Below are 25,038 nucleotides of genomic sequence, written 5' to 3'. Positions count from 1 at the left end.
AGTTTAGTGAAAATCAAAAACCAAAGACACTTTTTATTTGGATTGGTTTTAAGGTGTCATCAAATTTCCACACCGACAAAATGACCAAGAAAACTTTATTGTTGAGTTGTTCAGTGTGTTCAGAAACTGATTTAACTTTAATTTCCTTTTCAGAATGTCTGTGTGCTACTGGCGTTTGTGTGCGTGTGTGTTTTTTTTTTTGCTTGTTTTGTGCTGTTGTGGCCATTTAGTGGTGGATGAGAGCTTTTTCAGGTTAATCCGTATCTGGATGATACAGTCTGATTGTGTGTGTAGATGAATGGGAAATCATAACTGGTAGACTGTGCTTCTGCCAACATGCTAAGAAAAGCAACATAAAATAGTATATATGCATTGGTGAGTTGGTAGATAAAAATGATTCCTTTACATCAAGTGTTTATAACACGTATCAGCAAGGATTATTCAGTTGGCAAATAATCTGTATAATCACTAACAAAAAATCGAAAGATCCTAAAAAATGATTATGTATTTAGGAATGTTTGCAACACGGTCAATATTATGAAATGCTTTTTGAGAACAGAACAGAATATTGTAATGATTTCTGATCAATCACTTGACACTGAGGCCCAATCCCATTTCTATTTTTGTACCCCTTCCCCTTGGCCCTTGAAACAAAGTGTGAAGGGGAAGGGCTTCAAAATGTACCCCTAAGAAATGGGACAGCACTACAGCACCTGCACAAATCATCAGATGTCATCGCGATCTCTTGCTTCATATGAGATAGACGATCACGGCTGCTGTAGTGATTCCAGTTGTTATATTTTGGTATTTATCTTCAGGAAATTACTGAAGGCAATGATATTATGTTATCATAACGATATAATGTGACAATATGATCGTAACTGTACTGTGCATTTACACCCTGGCCATATTCATCAATGTAAACACACAAAAATTCCCAGCCACTAGACTTTTCTGACAGGGTATTCCAGTGTCATCGAGTGACAGAATGTTGTGGGACTACTATACAAGGGTAATTATTATGGATGATAGACAGCGAAATTTAGCAGCTTTTTTAGCGATTTTTTTTTTTTTTTTTTTTTTTTTTTTTTTTTTTTTTTTTTTTTTTTTTTTTTTTTTAAAGCATGACGGTAAAAAACGAACGCAGTTATGAATGTATTAAATCATATGCTTGTGTGTAATAATCAATTCTAATTTGTGCATCTCCTGACTTACGTGTGCATGCAGCCGTTCTGCTGTTGTAGTTGGTGTATTCTGGGAAATGTTCTTACCCCTTGGTTTTGAGTTTGGTCCTGAAAAATCTTCGTTTGAAGGGGTATCTAGCCTTTACCCTTAGCCCTAAGCCTTCAAGCTAAAGTGAATTGGGACACCCCTACCCCTTCATGTGAACGCGCAAAATGAGGGGTAAGGGGAAGGGCTAAGGGGTAGAATTGGGATTGGGCCTAAATTAGCCTTGCATAACAGGAATAAATAAAAATGTCAAGTTATATTTGCATGGAAAATGGAAATTTAGAATTGTAATATTATTTTGCAGTAATAATGTTTTTATTTTATTTTATGCCTTTATATAATGCTTGCTTAAAATAAATCTTTGCCATCCAGGGAATAAATTAAATTTAAAATATAATCAATTATTTAACTGGCATTTTAAATTGTTATAATTTTATATATTGTTTTACAATATTAATTTTATTTTATATAGTTTAATTTTTTTTTGGCAGATTGATATTTAGTTAGTGAGTTTATACTTTCATGTTGTTAAATATGTTTTCATTAAATTGTTAAAGAAAGATAATAAAAAGCCAATTGATAAATATGAAAAATAGTAAATATAAACAGAAAAGATAACTTTAATATAAATTATTGGTCCCACTTTATATTAAGTGTCCTTAAATACTATGTACTTACACAGAAATTAATAATTTGTTACAATGTACTTATTTTGTAAATACATGCATTTACTGTGTACTTATGCTTGATTAAGTACCTGTATGTAATTAAATCTGTAATTAACTTCTGTAATTACATTTGTAAATACACAGTTAACCATCCCTTACACCTTACCCACCCTTAAATCTACCCATACCACCAAACCTGTCCATAACCCAACCCCTATCCCAACTCAAGAGCACCACAAGTGTTCTCAAATACATTATGAACACAGTAAGTACATTGTATTTCTTTTTTTAAGTATTTAAAGTATTTTTTTTTAAGTATATATTTGCAAGTACAAAGTCGTTAAGGACACTTAATATAATGTAGGACCAAATTATTATTCTATTAACTCTAAAGAAATTTGATCAATTTCTTTGCAAATTTTACTTTTCAAATTTTTTTTTAGTTGTAATGACGCCAGTAAAGTGCTCCTAGTTGTCTTTTGACCGTAGTTAGCGTCACGTAAAGTCCCAGTTTGACCCTCCGAAGTCTCATACGTCTGCATTCCTGACATATTCCTAATTAGTTCCTGGTTGTGGAATTTAAAAGTGACTGGAATTCCTTTCCTAAACTCCAGTCATCCTGGAATGACACTGTGAATAGATTTACACGGGTCTGGTAATGAAACGAGCTATTATTAGCGGCTAACTTGAGTGGTGGTGCTACATGCTTGTTGTGAATACAAGTCTTCTAGCAGCAAAAGGGATAGTTCTGCCAAAAAATGAGAATCGTCTTCATTTACTTGTTCTAAAACTGATTGAATTTCTTTTTTTCTGTTACAAAAGAAGGTGGCTCAGTGGTTGGCACTGTCGCCTCACAACAAGAATGTCGCTGGTTCGAGCCTCGGCTGAGCCTGTTGACATTTCAGTGTGGAGTCTGTATGTTCTCCCCGTGTTCACATGGGTTTCCTCTGGGTGTTCCAGTTTCCCCTACAGTCCAAAGACATGTACTATGGGTGAATTGGGTGAACTAAATTGGCCGTAGTGTATGAGTGCATGTGTGAATGTGTTTCACAGTACTGGAAAGGCTTCCGCTGCTTAAAACATATGCTGGAATAGTTGATGGTTCATTCCACTGTGGCAACCCCTGGGACTAAGGGACTAAGCTGAAGGAAAATTAATGAATGAATACAAAAGAAGATATTTTGAAGAATGATAGCCATTCTGACTTCGATTGTATTTTTTATTTACCAATAATGACCATAGCTACTGGTTTATTTCTCAGAATGTCTTCAAATAAATTCAGAAATGTCAGAACTCACTAAAGGGTGATTAAATGGTGGGTAGATTTAATTTTGGGATTAAGTATCGCTTGAAGTGTGTACTTAACAGTAATCTTAATGTATGCTAGTTTCCAACTTTTGTGTGTTTTGGTGGCTTATCGACCAGGGGTGCGTTTCCCAAACAACGACATAACTCGCGGCTGAACTATCATAGTATGATGCATCGTTTTGGGAAAAGAACGAGGTAGTAACGAGTATTTTCCAAAACTGTAGTTTCTCTGTCACAGATCCATTATTTGAACCACGTTAGTTATAACGTAAAACGCCCATAATGATGCTCTAAACAGGGTGCAGTAACTACTTCTTTTGAGAAAACCCCCACAATTTTTTTGTGCAAATTACTGTCACATTTCTTAATAAATAAACTACTATCAATTAAAACCATGAATTTATGCTATATATTTTTGTTTTCACAAGCTTTGGAGAGGTAACGTAAATTCCGCATTTAAATAATAGGTCACATATAGCTTTCGTCATGAGACACGGCTGTGTTCAAAATGACATCAATGTTTTTAAAGTGCACTACAAAGGGAACACAGTTGTCAATAACTGTTGAACTGTAAAAATACTTTAAAAGCAAAATGCACCTAAGAGAGATTATTATTATTATTATTTTGTAATCATTCTAAGTTTAAATGTTAGAATGTTCTAAATGAATAGGGCATAGGGGGATAACTGGGAATAGAACACAGCCACAGAGGTGTAGTTGCCAAGCGTAATAGTTTGCGACGCAGTTTGCGAATGTTCGTTGGAACGATGGATTTGGGAAATACCGATTCAAGGAACTATGTTTGTAATGACGCAACTTGCGACCTTAGCTAACAATGGTTTTCGATGGGAAACCACCCCAGGTTGTTGATTTGTCATTATTCACATTTTAAAAGGGACCTATTGTGCTATTGTTTAAACACCATTGTGTGGCAACAGTCTGTGAATATAACCAGCTTCTAATGGTAAAAATATTAAATTTATTTTTAATAATCGCACTTGATAAACAGTCTGCAGAAACACTTTGTGATTCTTCCTTTGTGCATGTCATCAGAGGGGGAAGCCCCGCCAATAGTGACGATTTCTTCCGTATTAGCATAGGACATTTGTCTTGTTTTTGAATCTGCCACTATGCTGGCATTTGTAGCTCCGCCCTCTTTTGAAAAGAGCACAATCTCATTTAAATTTAAAGCGACAGTTACCAAAATGGCACAATTAGGATCAAAGCCTAAAAGGGGCAGTTTCAAAGAGTTATAACGCATAATTTGTGGGGTATTTAGAGCTGAAACACACACACGCTCTAGGGACATCAGAGACTTATTTTACATCTTGTAAAAAGGGGCAGAATAGGTCCCCTTTAAAGAAGTTAAGATACATATTTACATATTAATAAAATCGAGTGTTCATAGCTCAACAAAGTTTTGTTAGTTTGTTACTAAGGGTTGTAAGTGCTAATGAGATGGCAACTAAAATAGACACTTCCCCATTAGCATTAGCGTTCTCATTTCCTGCACTGTTAAACACAAATACGCTGTGGGGGGAAAACAACAACAACTTTAGTTTAAGGCTAAAATCTGTTGTCTTTTATTTAGAAAAGAGCTATTTGTCTCTGTCTACTTCTGCGTTAATTTTTCACCATCTCTCCATCCATCCATCCATCCTTTGGTTTCCGCTAACTGCCAGAGACACAGTCAATTTAGCCGCGGACAGATCGTTGTGATTTAATCCTCCGTTTCCCCATGGGTTGAGTCTCTGAATAATGAGACGGTGTTGTGTGAACGCTGGCCGCTTTTGCAGACTTTGATCGGGCATTTCTGAGAAACGCAGGAGGGAGCGAGGCTGAAAGGCCAGCGCTGACAGCCATTAAACGCAGAGCCGAGTCTCTCCGAGCAAACAGCACTTATGGATCATGATGATATACGGCGCTCTAATGGACGGCAGACAGAGAAAGAGATGGAGGGCAATGGAGTGGAAGACAAGGGAGAATTACCGGCTCAGTCTGAGAGAGAATATGACAACAAGCGTCAGGAGGAAAAACAGGCTGATGTTACTCTGCCTTATAAGAGGAGTTTGGGATTAAAACAGACCACTGCTTTTTATATACTGAAGGTGTGCCAAACTATATAGGGAAGATGAGAGAAAACGAGCAAATTCAATCACAGTTTGCCTGTATTCATTCATTCATTCATTCATTCATTCATTCATTCATTCATTTTCTTTTCGGCTTAGTCCCTTTATTAATCTGGGGTCGCCACAGCAGAATGAATCGCCAACTTATCCAGCACATGTTTTACACAGCGGATGCCCTTCCAGCTGCAACCCATCACTAGGAAACATCCATACACATTTAGACACTACAGACAATTTAACTTACCCAATTCACCTATACCACCTAAAACACTCGGAGGAAACCCACACGAACATGGGGAGAACATGCAAACTCCACACAGAAATGCCAACTGACCCAGCCAAGGCTCAAACCAACGACCATCCTGCTGTGAGGCGACCATGGTACCCACTGCGCCACCAAGACGCCCAGTTTGCCTATATAACCGGTTCAAATTTTATTTCCTTCATTTATTTTCCTTAGGCTTAGTCCCTGATTCATCAGGGGTCGCCACAGCGGAATTGCGATTAATCGAAATCGAATCGCGATTTGAAACGTTGCAATTAGCTAATCACATAAGGCTGCGATATGAAATGTATCATTTCATTTCCCCCGCCCAGAGCAAATGTATGCGTGGCATCTGTGTCTTACTGGCTAACTGAGCGAGCACACTGTTGTTCTGCCCAATCAGAGTTGCGCTACCGAACTATGTGCAACGCCCACAATGAAACAAACAGGAAAGCGTGGGCGAGTGGGATGATGGCTTCAGAAGCCTTAATAGGCGAGTTAATATCAAAGATAAACAGGACATCAGTAATATGGGCATATTTTGATTTCAAAATCACAAAGAATTAAAAGTTTAATGTTTCGATAAGTTCATGTGTATTTCGCACGCATTCACGGCTCGCGATGCAGGTATGTGCGTCATCTGTTATTAGTGACTGACTGTAATGTAATGTACAAATATAATTTGTCATTTAATTTTCATAGGAAAGTTCTATATAGATGCATTAGTTGCAGGATTTTAAAGCAGTTTAACGATTTAAATGTTTCTTATTGAATATTACATCATTCGACTATACGCATGACTTTACGGAGAGCTTACGACCTACGAACTACAGTTTGCTTTAAGAACATGTTAACAAATGTAGTTACAAACTAGCTAGTAGTCACTAAGTCCCTAGTGTGGACTTTACCTTCCAGTTTAAGAAAGAACTTACGACACTTAGCTGGTGCAACCCTACCCAGGAGATAACTAATGCCATAACGCAGTACCTCGCTAAAGACACGGTGCCTTTTAATGCAGTGACCCCAAAGAGGGATTTAAAAATACGTCATGATACTGTATTTTGTGTAGCATCTGTGATAATTGTGATTGGTATTTTATTATTTTATATGCATTAAATTACATTCATAGTGCAGTGCTAAGTGACATAGCCTTTATCACTTAAAATCTCTTGACTTCTTCTTCATTCTCTGATATTAAACAGTGTCTGGTCTCATTTTTTTTTTTGTATTTTAAACACTCGGCTGTGTTTTCTCATCACTCAGGAAGTGTCTGACTGTGAGCTCTGTTGTTCTGCCGCTCTGTTTGTTGTTTTGGGCCTCCTGTGTAACCAGATGCTTTTCCCCAGAGAGAAACGCTGACTCTTGTGTGTGTCTGTGTGTGTCTGCATATCTCACTTTTTTGTGCTTGTGCTTTTGTGTGTGTCTGTATGTGTGTTAGTGTGTGTGTCTGTCTGCAAGTGTGTATCCGAGTATGTGTGTGTGTGTCTGTTCATCTTTGTGTATGTGTGTGTGTCAGCTGGTGTGTGTTGATGTTGAGGAGAGAGTGCTCTCTCTATCAGTCAGACATTGAGGAGTCAGACATACAGACGTCAGCAGTGAATCTCTCTGAAGCGCAGCAGCAGAAACAAAACAGTAACCCATTTCTTTTGAGTAGATATTGTTTAATTAAATTAATATATGTTGTTTGCATGTCAGTTTGGAGTAATATTCGACCACAAACCCGAACTTACAATCTGTACATCGTGTTAATGCCAAAGACTAAGGCTTTTTACTTAATTTACGGTAGTAGCCTTGTGGTTAGTGCGTCGACACATGGCACTGAGGTGTTCTCAGCGACCCAAGTTCGATTCCAAGCTCGAGGTCCTTTGCTGACCCTTCCGCTATCTCTGCTCCCCATACTTTTTCTGTCTCTAAATCTCCACTGTCCTATCACAATAAAGGGGAAAACCCCTAAAAAATAATTATAAAAAAGAAGTGAGGATTAAATAAGATGGTTACTTCGGTTCCCTATGAGAGTATCGCAGCTCATACTGTAGGGCGCGTATCACATTTCTTTCTTTCCAGATCAATTTGAATATCGTTAGACTCCCATATATAAAAGCTTTGACATGTCTCAGGCCCGTTTACACTGCCAGTGACCCAATTCAGATTTTTTGCTCATATGTGACATGGATCTTTTCTATGACCATGTAAACAAGATAGAAATGCATGCATTGGGATATTCAGAGGTCGGTTTCAGGCCTCCTTCATATGTGGAAATAAATCCGATAGAAATCGGTTACATGACAATGCGACTATCATGTAAACAGGCAGATCGAATTTAGTGAGGCATTTCGTTTTCTACGTCACTAAACTTGCGACAATGTGGTACTTCTCCGTGGTTTAATGATGTGGAAGGAAGAGCGTGTGTGTGCTCATCCTAAAACTTCAGACCCACTGCTCCTCATTAAAGCCTGCCACAATTTGCTCCCACCAGACCTGAGATGTCTCTCGAACCCACAAATTCCTCGGAATGGTGGAGGACACCATATATAAACCATAGGCGCAAGCTGCGATGACGCCACTTTCCCTCCTCCTCAAAATCATTTTAAATATTGGGTGAACTTCGCATATTTTGAAGAGCTAAAAGCAAGACAATTTCTTTCATCGTGGCTAGTGTGGCGCAGATGCTAGAACCTGCCTTTACACATGCGCAAACTTTGTAAATTGTATGGCAAGTGTAAACGCATGAATCAGATATGGGTCACAATTACAAGAATGTGTAAACGAACAGGCAAAGACATCTGATATAGGCAACAAATCGGAATTTGGCATCAAGACCTGACAGTGTAAACGAAGCCTAAGTTATTTCTTTATTATTTGATTCGTTCCACTCCGTGTGTGTGTGTGTGTGTGTGTGTGTGTGTGTGTGTGTGTGTGTGTGTGTGTGTGTGTGTGTGTGTGTGTGTGTGTGTGTGTGTGTGGTTTGTCAAGCTGTGGAGCACACTCAGAATTGAATGTTTTCCCAAAAATAAGGGGTGTTTATAAGGTGTTTTGTGCATACGGAGTGGAGAGAGTGTGTCCTACAAGTGGTTTATGAAGCCCACTCACTTGCGTGAAGCACACTTAGAATTCAAGATGTTTTTCAAAAATATGGAGTGTTGATATGAAAGTGCCTGGTGCATACGGAAAGGGCAGTGTGTGTGCTACAGGTTTTCCTGAACGTATGCATTAATTCAGGTTCTCTTTATATCCTACTTTTATTTAGTTCATTATACATTTGCTGTTGATCATCCCATTAATTGTGTACTAATATTTGTTCATTTAAATACATTTATCTATTATGATTAAAATTTGTACTTCTTTAAATAATAGATTTCAGAATACATTACTTTTATTCATGTCCCTGGTGATTTTATGTAGTTATTTGTTTTTTTTTATTTGAGTAATTTTATCTTTGTTTTATGTTCATGATCTGCTTTTGGTTTTATTTACTTGTTTATGATGACTTTGAATTTTTTAATTAATTGTCATAGTTTTTAATTAAAAGTCAGTGGAGACTTAAGTCTTTGCCTAGTTTCCAGATGTAATGCTCTTAGTGGATTATGAGACTATGTTTATGAAACACTGTCTGCTGGGCTTTGGAAAGCTAGTTCAAAATAAAGTCTTGGCCTAATGCACACTGAAGGACAAATGTGATGTTTAGATTCAAGTGCTTTGGAAAGTTTGGGTTCTTTCAGCACTCTAACAACTTTTTCAGCTTTCTTACACTAAAAAATAAATGCAATTTTTGGTCAAACATGGACAAACATAACCATTGCATTAAATATATATATTAAATATCATTTTTAATGTAAAAATAATATTCAGGAAATATTGTATTCTCTAATTTTGGATTTTTTTCTAGTAATTCTTGAAGTTTATTATTATTACTTTTTTTTTATTATTATTATTTATTTATAATTTTTTTGTGTTTACCCCTTTGAAAATCTCAAATATTTAGCCTTTTAATCTATAAATTCATTTATTTAAATTTGTTTAGGATTACATCAAACATTTATTAAAAAATGCAAATGTCAAAGTATTTCATCTTTAAGAGCCACATTTATGATTTTAATTTAAATTATAATCCTCTTTATTTATTTATTTATTTATTTGTTTGTTTGTTTGTTAATAACCTTTTCATATTAATTTGATTTGATTTCAGCAGTCTGAGGTCAGGGAGTACAATGATCTGGGGTCAGTGATTTGGGTGTCACACACACACAGACACACACACACACACACACTGAAGCCCACACAACAACGGTGGCTTTGAACAGGCATATGAAATGCAAGGCTGTGGATGTTTTTTTTTTTGCCTCTTGTTTCCTTTCTGGAGAACGAACACTGTGTGTGTGTGCGTGCGTGCGTGCGTGCGTGCGTGCGTGCGTGCGTGTGTACCTTGTATTCCTCATATTGTATACCAATACCAGTAAATGTTGATAATTTTTTGGTTCCCATAAGAAAAATGGCCCATAATTCACAAACATTGAAGTATTTTGAAAGTGTAAACATGCAGATTGTATCGTGTGAGGGTTGAGTTTAGGGGTAGAGGGATAGAATATGATTTACACTTTAAAAATCATTGCATCTGTGGGAAGTCCCCATAAAGATAGCTGAAAAACATTTTGTGTGTGTGTGTGTCATGGTTTCAGTACCCAGTTTAATGAACAGTCCCATAGAAATTGAAGATGTGGTAATGGTAAATGTACAAAAAATGCAAATCCTCACTGGATATGCTGCTATGTCAGCCGTTGCTCTCTGATTCGCATGAGATTCACTTTTTCTGAAATGCATATTCATATTTGATCAGTGTGCAGAAGTGACGTGCCAGTGTGTGAATGTAGCCTCTTCTTCTGCCATCAGCGAGTGTTTTCCTCCATGGCTAGAGCTAAAACAGAGCGCTTTTCTCTTATTTAAGCAGCAGATAGTGTGAATCTCGAGAGGCGTCGCTGACATGTGAAAGAAACGCCGCTGCAGTTTTTGCTTTCATTTGAGGAAATGAACGCTTCACATTTCGTTAGCAGACAAACGCCTGTGTCAGGGGACTGAAAACACATCTCAGAAATGGAGATGCTCAGAAACACGTCTGCTGAGACTGATTAGTATCAACTGTTTGTGGCTAAAAGAATAATAAGACAAATCTTAACTGATAATACATAGCAGTGTTTCCCAACCATGTTCCTGAAGGCACACCAACAGTACACATTTTCAACCTCTCCCTAATCAAGCACACCTGAATCAACTCATCAGAATAGAAGAGACTCCAAAACGGGTCAGATAAGGGAGACATCCAAAATATGTACTGTAGGTGTGCCTCTAGGAACAGAGTTGGGAAACACTCATATATATTACTCCAATCACCGGAGTATTTAAAATATATAAATATATAATTTATGCGACCAAATTTAACCAACGTTTGGGTTTGTCCGTATTTTTGAGTTGAAATAATTCTTGTTTGTACATATTTGTGGTTTTTCTATCCCTCTATTATTTCTGTATATATTAACTTTATTATCCTCCTTTTATATTTAGTCATGTCTTTTCCCTTGTAAATGTGTGTATAATTTTTGTTTTGTTAATTAGGCAAGGCAAGTTTATTTATGTAGCACATTTCATACACAAAAGTAATTCAAAGTGCTTTACATAAACAAAAATAAAGAAACGCGTATAAGAAATAAAAACAAAGAATAAAATGATTTAAAAAACACTTTAAAATGTGTTAAAACAGGTTTTAAAATTACGTTTCGGGTTATCTCCTGTTTAGGCATTGGCCGGTATAAGATTCTGACGGTATTCACCTTATTCTCCGCATGAGTAGGCGCAGCCATTTGAATCATTTTGGCTCGAAACTTACGGTCTCGTTCACTTCCATTCATTTTTAAACATTAAAAACAGCTCGTTTTGCTGCTTGGTGTTGCAAACTGATATTTTATTATATTAATAAATATTATATTTATATCTTATTATATTATTCTACTTTGCCTGTATTCTAATGCAAACACTTGTTTGAGAAGTAAATAGTTTGACCGTTTTTTGCCGTTTGTTATTTCTAGTCAACTGAATCAGAAGTTCTAAAACAATCGCAAAAACGTGCACACTTCCGCATTGAAGAATAAGGTCAGTATGATAACCTTGGATAAAAATATCACGGTTTCACGGTATTGTGATCACGGCTGTCAAATATCTTCTTTTCAAATGTCTTGGAAAAACTAAACTTTTTTCCTCTTTGAAAACAATATTTTTTATTTTTTGAAAGATTTATGATATTTTGGAGCAGTAAATGCATCAGGCTAAATAATTCAAATGATTAATTGACTTCTGCTGTCTTCATTTGTTTCAAGAACACAGATTTCATTACATTTTAAAAAGGCATCTTTAGATATTTTTTCTGCTGGAGACACTGTTGTGCTAAAAAAAAAAAACGACAAAAAATGTAAATAAAAAGTCTTACACATACCTTAGGAACGGTATTACAGAAAATGTTGGCGGTTTTAAAACCTTGACTTTTCCAAACCGCAGTACACCTTAAAAACGGTTATCGTCCCATGCCTACTCCTGTTATCCGTGTGCACAGTTATGTATAAAACGCACAATGAGAACTATCTAAGTTAATAATTTATCTATTATTAGCTTATTTATAAAAAATGTTGACTTTAAGTTAAAAGCCTTCATTATCTTTCATAATTTGATATAAACAGCTCAATAATAACATTGTGAATTTGTATTTAAATATTGAAATTTACATGCTCATTTGTGTGTGTTTTTTTTATTGGATTCACGATAATTACTACATTTATAAACACCACATTCAGATTTGATTTGCATAAACTTGTTATAACCTTTAAAGAAATCCTTAAACAAAACAACAAAGACTTTCTTCCTCGTTGAATGAGGTTTTAACAAGGTTTTTTTTGTGGCGTCTTTATTTAACAGATTCCTGGCTAAGATGGTGAAAGAGTGTGACAGACGTACTGATGAATAATTGATATCCTTCTGCTCAATAAAACATTTCCTTCTGCCAGTCTTTACGCAGAACTCACTCAGGTTCTGCTCCTCCATGTAGTATAGCATATGATGCATGTTTAGCGGATGACTTGTCATTTCTCTTGCTTCGTTTCGTTTCCTTTCTTACAATGAAAGGTGTTCGGTTGTTTCTGCCCTTACATCTACTGTAGGTGAATGACACGAAATGACTCCTGAAATAATATTTTAAAGAAAAAGAAGCCTATTTTTAGAGCTATATTTATCTTATTTTATTCATTCATTTTTCTTCGGCTTAGTCTCTTATTTATCATGGGTCACCACAGCAGAATGAACCGCCTATTTTATTATATATTACTATGTTAATATATTAGTGATGGTGTTTATTTAGCTTATATATTTTGAATTCTATTTAAATGTTTCTTGTTGCGGTAATGATGATATTTATTTACATGTGTTAAAACAATTAGACTTCTATTATAATTTTAGCATTATGGTAATTAGAATTATACTTTGAATTAAATTTGATACGTTGGTATTTATTTATCTACACTATGAATAATTCTAGTACTACTTAGAAAGATTCTTTGATATTTATTTGTGATGAGTAGAACATATTGGATTGCATTGATGGTGTTTCCATATTTGTTAATTACCAAATGAGTTTCTTGTTATGGTTATGATGGTATTTCTTTATTTGTGTCAATGAGAATTTGATCTTTACGTTTTTATTTCTGTAATGATGGTTTTTATCTTTGCGTTAGTTCTTCAGAAGGGAGTTTTGTTTTTGCATTGAGCTAATAATGGTGTTTACTTTTTGCTTTAGTTATTTAGAGTGATGTTTTATTTTTGTATTGTGGTAATGATGGTATTCTTTGGTAAAAAAAAATAACTAACTATAACAACATTTGAAATGTTTTGCTTAGTGATAATGATTGTTTATTTGCGAAATTGTAATCGCTTTCTCTTTTCGTGCATTATGGTAATATGAGTGACTGTATATGCGACTATTTAAATGTAGTATTTCTATTAATAATATTTTAGTTTTTATATTATAGTAATGATGGTGTTTATTTTTGTGTTTGTTATTCAGAAGGGTATTTTTACTTTTGCATTGCGGTAATGATGGTATTCTTTGCATTAGTTATTTAGAATGATATTTTTACTTTTGTATTGTGGTAATGATGGTTTTTATTCATGTTAATAAATAACAAATTAGAATAATATTAGCAGTTTTTGCTTAGTGGTAATGATTGTGTGTTTGCAAAATTTAATTTTTTCATCTTTTGTGCATTATGATAATGAAAATGATGGGAAAAAAGCATTTCAGTAATGATGTATTTCTTTTTTGTTTTTTTTCCATGGTGCATGAAAAAAGTAAATTAGTAATATTTTAGTTTTTTATATAATAAAATAATATATATAATAATAATATATTTTATTTTTATATTGTGGTAATGATGGTATTCTTGTTAATAAGTAACTAATCATAATAACAATTGTAATTTTTGCTTAGATGGAATTATTTATTTGCGAAAAAAAATATATATATATTTGTGCATTATGGAAATGGGAATTATGGTGTATATGGAAAAGGAGAACATTTAAATATTGTATTTCTATGTTTTTATTAGTAATATTTTAGTTTTTATATATTTATTTTTTGCGTTCGTCATTTAGAAGGGATTTTTGAGTTTGCATTGCGGTAATGGTATTTATTTTCTGCATTAGTTATTTAGAATGTTTTAATTTTTGTATTGTGGTAATGATAGTATTCTTGTTAATAAATAACTAATTAGAATAACATTTGTATCTAATCTTTTTGTTTTTATATTAAAGTAATGATAGTTCTGTATTTTTGCATTGATATAGTAGGATTTTTTGCAATATGGCACTATTCTCATCAACAGTTTAATGTTACTTAATTCCTAGTGTGGATATTTACAGTTAAAAAAAATCACAAACATAACAAGGTTGAAATTATTATGCAGAAGAAAGAATAGAGCTGTCTGTAAAAGAGAAAGCTTTACTGGCTCTCTCCATGGCCTCTCATCGTCTTACTCAAGAGATTTTAAAACTTTATGTTTTAGCTCCTGAAAGTTTCTTGTCTCTCTCTCAGATCTGCGATGAGTCACACCATCTGTGCTCTTTCTCATTGTGTCTCAGTGTGAGATGGAGACGGGACATTGTGTCCTCAGAGTCCTGGTGGACATGGTCTGAATGACAACATGCTTGTGCCATTGAGTTTTTGGGTGAATTAAACATTTTCTCCACCGCTTCTGATGTAACTCCATCTCAACTCTTGTGCTGTCTACATAGTTAACATTAAAGGGCACTATGGGTATGCTAATGACCAAAGAAAGTCTTCTTACTGAAATAATAGGCCTGTTGGAGCAATGCCTTGTTAGCTTAGCAACATGCTAACAACAAAAAGTTGTAAAACAGTACAATTTTAATACTATCGTACGATATTAAATCAGTAGTTTTACTGTTAAGTATATTACTGCATTAGCAACATGCTAATGACAAAATAAATCGTTAGGGATATAACAATTGTCTTATGCATATTTTCTTTTTTTGCTAATTAGAATTTCATGTTGGCCTGTTAGCTTAGCAGCATGCTAACTGACAAAAGTAATTATGTGACAGTATTTAACATATTTAATTATCCTGTGTATATGTTTGTATTATGTATTTTTTGGTGCTAAGTTGACTTTGTCGCTATATTTACCAACTTTTCAGACCCCTCTAGTGACAAATTTTCAAAAAAGCGTCTAGTGACAAATCTAGCGACTTTTTTTTTGGTGTTAATGGAGATTTTTATAGACTCTCGTGTGCTCATACTGTACCGTTCTTGCACTTCTCCCGAGCTGCTGGTGATGCCGTCGGCCACTCCCCTGCCTCAGAGCACTCATGGGCGGCCCAGTCCTCATACAGCAGTCTCTCCCACCTGCAGCCTGAGAGCAGATCACTCCTCTGCTTATCAATGGCAAATGATTTAGCACCACGAGTGTGAGGTATTTCCCTTGTACAGTCAAACGATCTGCTTCTCCTTTGTTTTAAATTGAAAAGTTTAATTTGACCGTTTATTCTTTTCTTTTTTACAATCACAGATATTTTAGTGACCGTTTCGGAACTTGTCTGAGTTTATTACGTCTGAGAGATTGTTTCGAATTCACTACACATCTATACTGAATATTTTATTTATTTACTTCTTTTTTTTTTGGCTTGCCAATCTTAGGCCAATTGTAATGGTTTGTTTGGGTTCAATTTGGAATTTCCCTAACCAGCGCAGAGCCCAGGGGACCAGAGTAAGTGCTCCGACTTGGCCCCCTTGGTCCACATTCATACTGATATTCTGTATTCAAACAGCAGTAAATTTAATTCAATTGAAAAACATACATAAAGTGTGGTGCAAATAGAAATACCCCTTTATTAACCATAGCCTGTTGAACAAACAGAAATGGTTGGGCGTGATGATGTCAGTAATATGCAAATTGACGTATGACGCATCTAGTAACTTTTAGTGACTTTTCGGGCAGCGCTTAGCGTCTTTTCATTGAAAATAGTTGGCAACACTGTAAGTTGAGCACCATGTTACACTTAACTTAGAAGCACGATAACAAAAACTGCTTTAAACAAGTTTTTTGTGTTTGTTATATTTTTTTTTAGTACCATGTTGCACTGTTAGCTTAGCAACATGCTAATGGCAAAAAATACTGTTGAAATTATTCCTATCTAACAATATTTGTGTGCTTATGCATATTTTTTTACAGTATTTTGCATTAACCTTGAAAAAAGGAACAAATAAGCACTGTGACAGTATGACAAGTTGTGTTCTTTATGTAAATGTTGCTGTTAATATTAAAATCTAAGTATTGTTTTGCTCTGTGGTAGCATTTAGCAATATGTTTATGTTATTTTCTGCATCTAGTGGTCATTTAGTATCACTGTTTTGCACTTTGAGTTTAACATGCTAACGGAAATAGTTAATTTAGCATATTTAACTTCTATTTACGGGGCATCACGGTGGCGCAGTGGGGTAGCACGATCGCCTCACAGCAGGGTCATTGGTTCGATCCTCGACTGGATCAGTTGGCATTTCTGTGTGGAGTTTGCATGTTCTCCCCGTGTTGGTGTGGGTTTGCTCCAGTTTCCCCCCACAGTCCAAAGACATGCGGTGTAGGTGAATTAGGTACGTTAAAATGTCCGTAGTGTATGTTTGTGAATGGGTGTCTGGATGTTTCCCAGTGATGTGTTGCAGCTGAAATGGCATCCACTGTGTAAAACATGTAAGTTGGCGGTTCATTCCGCTGTGGCGACCCCAGATTAATAAAGGGACTAAGCCGAAAACAAAATGAATGAATGAACTTCTATTTACTTATTTTTTGTGCAGTGTTGTTAGCTTAGCAACATGCTAACGATTGAAAGTATTATTTAGTAGTATTTAGTCTATTTGATGCTGCTCAATTAGAAGATTCTTATTTACTTATTTGCTCCCTTGAATGATAGCTGCCTATGTAAACAGTAGACACCGAGCCAGCTCAGTAGGTTTTGAGTTTAGCTTGTGCTCTTCACACACCCTCATTAGCACATCCGCGAGAGCGATGACTCCTTCAGAGGTGGCAAACTGACGCCATCAAACCCACTGGCTGTTCTGAGTGGGATGTCGAGTTCACATATTCATGGCCGTTTCTGTGGGTAGCGTTGCGTGAGGAGCTTGCTAACCATTGCTCATCATGGATGCGTGGATGCTGGTCAATCTTTTAGACACATTTTCAATGGAGAAATCTCCTGTATAAGCTGGCCTGGATTCAGTCGACCGGACTTTCATTCAGTACATCATGTTGAATCTGTAATCAATTCACTGACTAGCCGGCTAAACTCAACACGAGTGGCTAAAGCTGACTTTCTTGTGTCCTCCACACTGCTGATAAACACTGAAAGAATAATCCTAGATGGCCAACACATCAAGTTTGTAAATTAAAGATAATTCTAATTATTAAAAAATGAATGGCTACTATTTTCAGAGACCACCAAAATGTGCTATTTGAATATGCTAATCATTCCATGAGATTAGCATATAATGTTTACCTGTTTACCATGGTAAAACATTATTATACCATGTCACTTTTTGTGTAAAAGTCTTAATGAACTCTAAAAGGAGATTAATATTATCTTATATAATTTGTGTTGTCTTACATGTGGGCTAATTCTGTTGTGTTTTGCTTTTTGTTTGCTAATTTAAGGATTTGGAGTGTTGTGTATCAAAAATGAAGCATTTGTTGTTTATTTAATGTGGTTTAGTATTTTCACCATGAATTGAAGCGTTCTGTTAATGTAAAGCTGATGTAAAACATATTACGTCACATCCCACCACCCCTCAGTGAGTCTGGCGTTTCATAAAAGCTGCTAGTGATGATGAAGAAATACACCAGCGCCCTCTTCTGGTTAACACCGCAAACTGACGCCTGAACAATCAGTTTCGGTACATGTTTTTTGGCACAAATTGGTGTTTGGAAACAAGGAAAAATGAATACATGTTTTTAGGTTTACGATTTGAATAACAAAACTTATAATACTTAATTTGTTTGTGTTATTGTAGTGTATTTGAATAATTCAGATGCAAAAACCTCTAAATGCGGTCTGAAATGTTCTCCTAAAGTGAGCATTTTATCAGACTCCTGTATGTAGGTTCAGTAATATCACGGTCCTGATGAATAATAAGTGCTTTTTATGGTCTCTAAAGTGAAATAACTCAACAAAAAAAGGAGGCTGAGAAAAATGTTTATTTTTGAAGGACATTTCAGACGGCACTTTTTAATCACATTTAATCATCAAATGTAATGTTTTTAAAATACATGTGGTATATTCAGGATTTATTCTCTGAAAACAGATATTTATGTTTGCCATCTTGTTAGCAAGGTTTCCGGTATTTTGTTGTGAATTGAAAAACCTTTGTGGGGTCTTTTTTTTTAATTAGTATTTTGTAGCTTTTAGTTACAAGGGTTAAATTTGTGCTTTTACATAGGATCTTACTAAAAATTATTTATTTTTATATACAAGTGAAGTTAAACTTTCAGAATACTAATTAGTAATAATTACTAAAACTAATAAAAATAGTTACCTCCTGTAACATTAACATCTATAATCTGTAAAATACAGAACGCAAACGAATTTAGACATGTTACTGGCTTTAGGGCACTCTTTATTATAATTATTATTATCAAATATTGGTTTGTGAGAAAAGCAGAATGCTATTATTGATCAATCACTAAAAATTCTATATTTTGATTAGATTGTTTTGAAATATTACTCCACTAGATGGCAGCAAACACTCCTAATTGGTGGAGGCCAATCAGAGCTAGAATTTGACATTTTAATCACATCAACATGCACAGTTTCACTATATCAGCTATCGCTGTGCGATTTAGGGAAAATATCTAATTGCATTTTTTTTTTGACATATTGCAATTTGATTTACGATTTAATTTTGTAGTCAAGCTTCAGCTCAATAATCTGTAAGTCATGGCAATAATTCTGTGAGAGCTCTTAAAAATGACCTGTTTTTATTCAGTGTCTGTGAGTTTGAAACCAAATGGACATTTGCGTTTTAACAAACAGAACTGAGAACCTGTAACTTTATTGAAAATAAAATGAAGAAATAATCAGCTGAATAACAATAAATATATTTAGTACTGTGAAAAATTCACTTTTACTACTGCTGTTGCTGATAACGCTAAATGGAGAAATCTAACATTATCATTTGTACAACCTGGATTTATTTTTAGTCTCATTTTCAATAAATGATTCAGTGATTCACTCATAAAACTTCACGTTTATTGCTAGATGGATTTTTGAAGAATTATTCAGTGGCATATTTTTGATGACTGCTTGTCGCCACCTTTTGGTTCAATGTAATTTCTGCTACAACTTTAATTTTCGAGCATCAGTAAATGCACATGATGGTGATTTTAATCTTCACCATAAACATCAGTGGTTAAATCTAAACTATAAACTGTTATCCCAGTACTTCTGTATTATTTGACTGTTATTTGACTTCATAACTAACTTAAAAGACTAAAGACTGAATCTCTGTCTTGATTTTTGTGTTTTCAGATTTGAATGCAGCGATTGGAAAGATTAACAGACATATGCAAATCACCATCATTTATTATTTATGTTGCGTGGGTGTTGAGATCCCGATCTTTTAATGCTTAATCGTGCGGCTTACACTGAATGCATTAATGCAGACCAAACAAGTAGTGACAGAAAACACCTTTAATGAAACCCACCACATCCTGAATAACCCACCACAACTTCTTCCGTCACCATCATCATTATTTTACAAGAAAGCCTAAATGCTTTCATACATGTGATTTGGATGAGGCGAGAGGCGATCTCTCTGTGATCGTTACAAATTTAGGATTAATCTACAAGTAAAAAAAATGTATTAATCTGTGCGCCACGTGTTCCAAACCATGAATTGTGATCCGTTACACCCCTAGTTGGGATATAAATATACAAATATCAGTTATCATGAGTGTATTGTAGCATGTATATATGCAAACATCAGACATCAATAAGTCTTCCATTTAAAAAAAAGTCAGACTATGTGTGTCTTCACATAGTAAAGAAGCACATTCACATTTGCTGCATGCCTGTCGGCACAAACCCCTTTGGTTTTGCTTTGAAAACTTTTGTCCCAGACTGCCCTTCATATTCACGATAAGGGTTTAACATTTAAAATGTTCTCTGTCTCCAGATCACGGGGGCAATCCTGCTGGCGGTGGGATTATGGGGGAAGTTCATCTTGGGTCCGTACATCTCTCTGATTGCTGAAAACTCCACCAATGCTCCCTATGTGCTCATCGGGACCGGGACGACCATCATCGTGTTCGGACTGTTCGGCTGCTTCGCAACATGCCGCGGGAGTCCATGGATGCTCAAACTGGTGAGAGTCCGGTGCTTGAGCAGCTTCAGGAAGCAGATCATGACTAAACATAAGGCTAACCTGTCTCTCTCTCTCTCTCTCTCTCTCTCTCTAGTACGCCATGTTCCTGTCTCTGGTTTTCCTGGCAGAGCTGGTCGCTGGCATCTCGGGCTTTGTTTTCCGTCATGAGGTGAGACACACGCGCTGGTTCTCCGGCAGTGACCCATAATGCATTTTTAAGATCTCCATCTGTCTCGCACTAGTAGGGCTTGTTCTGGTGACATCTCACTATGTGTGTGTGTGCGTGTGTGTTTTCTCAGATCAAAGGCACCTTTCTGAGGACATACAATGAGGCCGTTCAGAACTACAATGCCCAGGACGAGAGAAGCATTGCAGTGGACAACGTCCAGAGGAGTGTATGTTTAAACACTGTTTCATTTCTAGTCATGTTTTATCCTTCTAATGTCAGACATTTTAATATAATATAATGCTAAGTTGTTCTTGACAGTTGCTAGAGTGTTGCTAAGGTAATGCGTAGTTGCTAAGGGGGACTCTGATTACTAGGGTATTAATAAGCTATTTTGGGTGGATGCTAGGGTGTTGCTAAGGTAATGAGTAGCTTTAAGGTGGTTGCTAACAAGGATCTTGATTGCTAGGGCATCAATGAGCTATTTTGGATGGATGCTAGGGTGTTGCTAAGGTAATGGGTAGTTGCTAAGGGGGATTTTAATTGCTAGGGCATCAATGAGCTATTTTGGGTGGATGTTAGGGTGTTGCTAAGGTAATAGGTGGCTGTAAGGCAGTTGCTAAGGAGGATCTTGATTACTAGGGCAATAATGGGCTATTTTTGGTGGATGCTAGGGTGTTGCTAAGGTAATGGGTAGCTGCTAGGCAGTTGCTAAGGTGGATCCTGATTACTAAGGCATCAATGGGCTATTTTGGGTGGATGCTAGGGTGTTGCCAAGGTAATGGGTAGTTGCTATGGGGGATCTCGATTACTAAGGCATTAATGGGCTATTTTGGGTGGATGCTAGGGTGTTGCTAAGGTAATGGGTAGTTGCTAGGCAGTTGCTAAGGTGGATCCTGATTACTAGGGCATTAATGGGCTATTTTGTGTGGATGCTAGGATGTTGCTAAGGTAATGGGTAGCTGCCAGGCAGTTACTAAGGGGATCTTGACTCCTAAGGCATTAATGAGTTATTTTGGGTGGATGCTAGGATGTTGCTAAGGTAATGGGTAGCTGCTAGGCAGTTGCTAAGGGGATTTTGACTCCTAAGGCATTAATGAGTTTTTTTGGGTAAATTCTAGGGTGTTGCTAAAGTTAATGGGTAGTTGCTAGGGTGTTCGTGGCTACTAGGGCATGGGTTAGATATTTTGGGTGGTTGCTAGGATAATTGATAGGCAGTTTGAGGATGTTCTATTTGATTTGTAGGCATTATTAAGAAGTTGTGGGGCGGGGTTACGAAGATATTTTGGTAGCAGCTGCAGGAGTGTTCTTGAGGTTTGTTAGAGCAGTGTTTCTTAGCCATGTTTCTGGAGGCCCAACAGCACTGCATGTTTTGGATGTCTTCTTTGTTTGTCACACCCATTACAGGGCTTTCAGTCTCTTCTAATGAGCTGATGATCTGAATCAGGTGTGTTTGGGTAAGGAGACATGGAAAATATGCAGAGCTGGTGCTCCTCCAGGAAAGTGGTTGAGAAACACTGTTCTAGAGAGTTATAAGAAATTCTGGGTAGTTGCTAGTGTGTTGTTATTGTAATGGGTAGTTGTTAGGCATTTGCTTGAGTGTTTGTGATTACTACAGGATTGATAAGATATTTTGGGTGGTTAATAAGGTGTTGCTAAGGTAATGGGTAATTGTTAGGCAGTTTAAGAATGTTCTAGGTGATTTGTAGATGTTAAATTGTTGTGGGGGTTTAGAGGTGTTAACAAGAGATTGTGTTGTTTTCTAGGGTATTAATGAGATATTTTGGGTGGTTGCCAAGTTAATTAGGCAGGTGCCAGTGCGCTCAAAGTTACTATGGCATTGATAAGATATTTTGGGTGGTTACTAGGGTGTTGCTAAGGTCATGAATAATATTTGGGCAGTTTAAGAATGTTCTATGTTTTTTGACGCCGTTAAGTTGTTGTGGGGGTTTCTAAAGTGTTACTTGGATATTTTGTTGTTTGCTAGGGTATTAATTAGATGTTCTGGGTGGTTGCTAGGTGTTAAGGTAGTGGGTAGTTGTTCTAGCTGGTTCCCCAGTCATTGCTAAGTTATTCTGAGTGGTTGCAAAGCAGCTGCAAGAGTGATCTTGGTGGATGCTTTACTAAGATATTCTGGGTGGTTGCTATGACATTGCTCTAGGTAGCTGGTATGGGGTTGTTAGCATTCAAGATGGTTTCTAAGCAGTGAGAAATTCTGTGTTGTGGTTAACGGCAGTTGCATAGATTGTTGCATAGTACTCGGTGGCTGTTATGCATTGCTTATGGTGTTACAGATGCATGCTACGATCTTTGTAAGGTATTTTGGGTAAGATATATATTTAAAGATTTTCATAGGTGGGTGGGTGGTTTGGGGGGGGTGGGGGGAGGGTTGCTAGGATGTTGCTAAGTTGTTCTGGATGAGTGTTAAATTATTCTGGGTGATTGTTGGGCAGTTCCAAGGGTATTCAAAGAACAAAGGTGTTTCTTAAATGTTCTGAGTAGTTGCTAGGTCTACCGGGTTGTTGCTAAGGTGTTGGGTAAGGTGCTAGGGGGCTGTTATGCATATAGACAGGATCAGGTGTTCCAGCCAATAGTTGTGATGTGTGTTTTCTCTTTTTCTTCAGTTGCGTTGTTGTGGTGTCCTGAACTACACCAGCTGGTTCTCCAGTGTTTATTTCCCTGTGAATGGAATCCCTCCGAGTTGCTGCGCAAACATCTCAGACTGCAACTCCTCAGACCTGCGAAACGCCACCATAGCACCTACCAAAGTCTATCAGCAGGTAAAACACACACAGACACACAAAAGCAGGCTGACTGTTGTCATTTTGTCTGTTTATAATATGTCTCTTGTTTCCAGGGCTGCTATGAGCTGGTGACAACCTTTATTGAGACTAACATGGGCATTATTGCTGGAGTAACGTTTGGAATTGCATTCTCACAGGTAGGATGGAGACTTATTACAGCTTTCATGTACACACACTGCTTTTGATAGACACAGAAATGATCTAATATCTGAAACCAGCCCACCCAAAATGGCTTTTTTATTTTCATATTTATTTCAAAGTATTTTATATTCTATTGCATTTGTAATTTTCATTATTAATTAACAAAGTTTAATAATTAATTTTGGAATATTTCTATTATTTGTCCTTTATTTAAACCATTCAAATATTCTTTAATATTTAAATTGAATATATTATAAAATAATCTTTTAAATATTAAAATATTTTAAGATGTAATGTTTCTTTAAAATACTTTTAAAATATTTTACAGTTTACAGTATTTATTTTAAAATGATTACATATTTTATTTTCATTACTTTATACCTTTAAATGTTTAACATATGCACTGTTTAAATATTTGTTTAATATTCTGTGCAAATTAATTGTAATTTTTTTAAAAAGCCTTAAAGGTGCCGTGAAGTGCTTTAAAATGTGCATTTTTCGAAGTTGTTAGACGTAATCTCAACCGAAACACGAAGAGAGAGCAGGACATAGCCTCCCCTTTTTTGCTTTATCACAACTCTGCCAGTGAGAGTGGTTGAGCTCAAGTGCATCAAATGTGAAGCGCCTTAAAGGGGGGCGGGACATGTCTAATACTAGAGAGCATTTGATTGGCCACGATTTGATGTGAAACTTAAGTATGATGTGATAAAATAAATGATTCATTTAGGCTAACTACAAGCCTTACGTGTGTGTATCAGTTTTTATAACTTCAAAATACAAATTTTGTTAATGTTTTGGAGCACACTAGCTTATAGATAACGTAGACTAACCATGTTCCGTACACTTTCCGCTCTTCCACCCACTCAAACAACCACTCGTCTGTCATTGAAAGCCAGATAAGCATGTTTGTGTGATCATTCTCTGACTGAATTCCAACTGCACAATCCAAATTTTGATTGATGTCTTTTGAACAAGAAGTTTAAGAAAAGAGGGGAAACGTACCGCCTACGCATGTGTGTGGAAGATGATGGGTATTAACGGTGTTCCGTACACGATTAAAATAGTGTTCTGTACAGGGCCATAACCTCATCTCACCGGCAAAAATGGTGATTGTTTGAAGTCTTATTAAAACCTCATGTCAGAGTAAACTATTATTGTGTTTAAATTGAAGTTAATGTTCAATATCTTCAGTCATTTAAGTTTTAGATCATACTTATTTTATTACAGCGCGACAATTTAAACTAGAAAAGTAAAGTTCGTAGACAAACTTTATGGTGTCTTGAAAACGCCTCGTCTGAAAGTTTGAAGTAGTTTTAAGTATTAAACAATTGAAGTAGTTTTTTACAAGTTTGAAACTGTTATAACTAC

The 25,038-nt window shown here is 36.0% G+C and overlaps 1 protein-coding gene across 1 annotated transcript in view; it reads left to right on the top strand.

Moving 5' to 3' along the window:
- The window catches only part of tspan7b (tetraspanin 7b), a 48,371-nt gene that overhangs the window by 15,866 nt on the left and 7,467 nt on the right, over positions 1-25,038 (top strand). Inside the window, exons 2-6 of the mRNA XM_056447716.1 lie at positions 20,371-20,559; positions 20,654-20,728; positions 20,859-20,954; positions 23,350-23,505; positions 23,583-23,666. Coding sequence (XP_056303691.1) covers positions 20,371-20,559; positions 20,654-20,728; positions 20,859-20,954; positions 23,350-23,505; positions 23,583-23,666 — 600 coding nt within the window. The remainder of the gene's footprint in view (positions 1-20,370; positions 20,560-20,653; positions 20,729-20,858; positions 20,955-23,349; positions 23,506-23,582; positions 23,667-25,038) is intronic.

Source organism: Danio aesculapii, chromosome 22, assembly GCF_903798145.1.
Source record: "Danio aesculapii chromosome 22, fDanAes4.1, whole genome shotgun sequence".
Taxonomy (NCBI): Eukaryota; Metazoa; Chordata; class Actinopteri; order Cypriniformes; family Danionidae; genus Danio; species Danio aesculapii.
The sequence above is the reverse complement of the archived record's forward strand: the minus strand, read 5'-3'. Positions and strand labels throughout refer to the sequence as shown.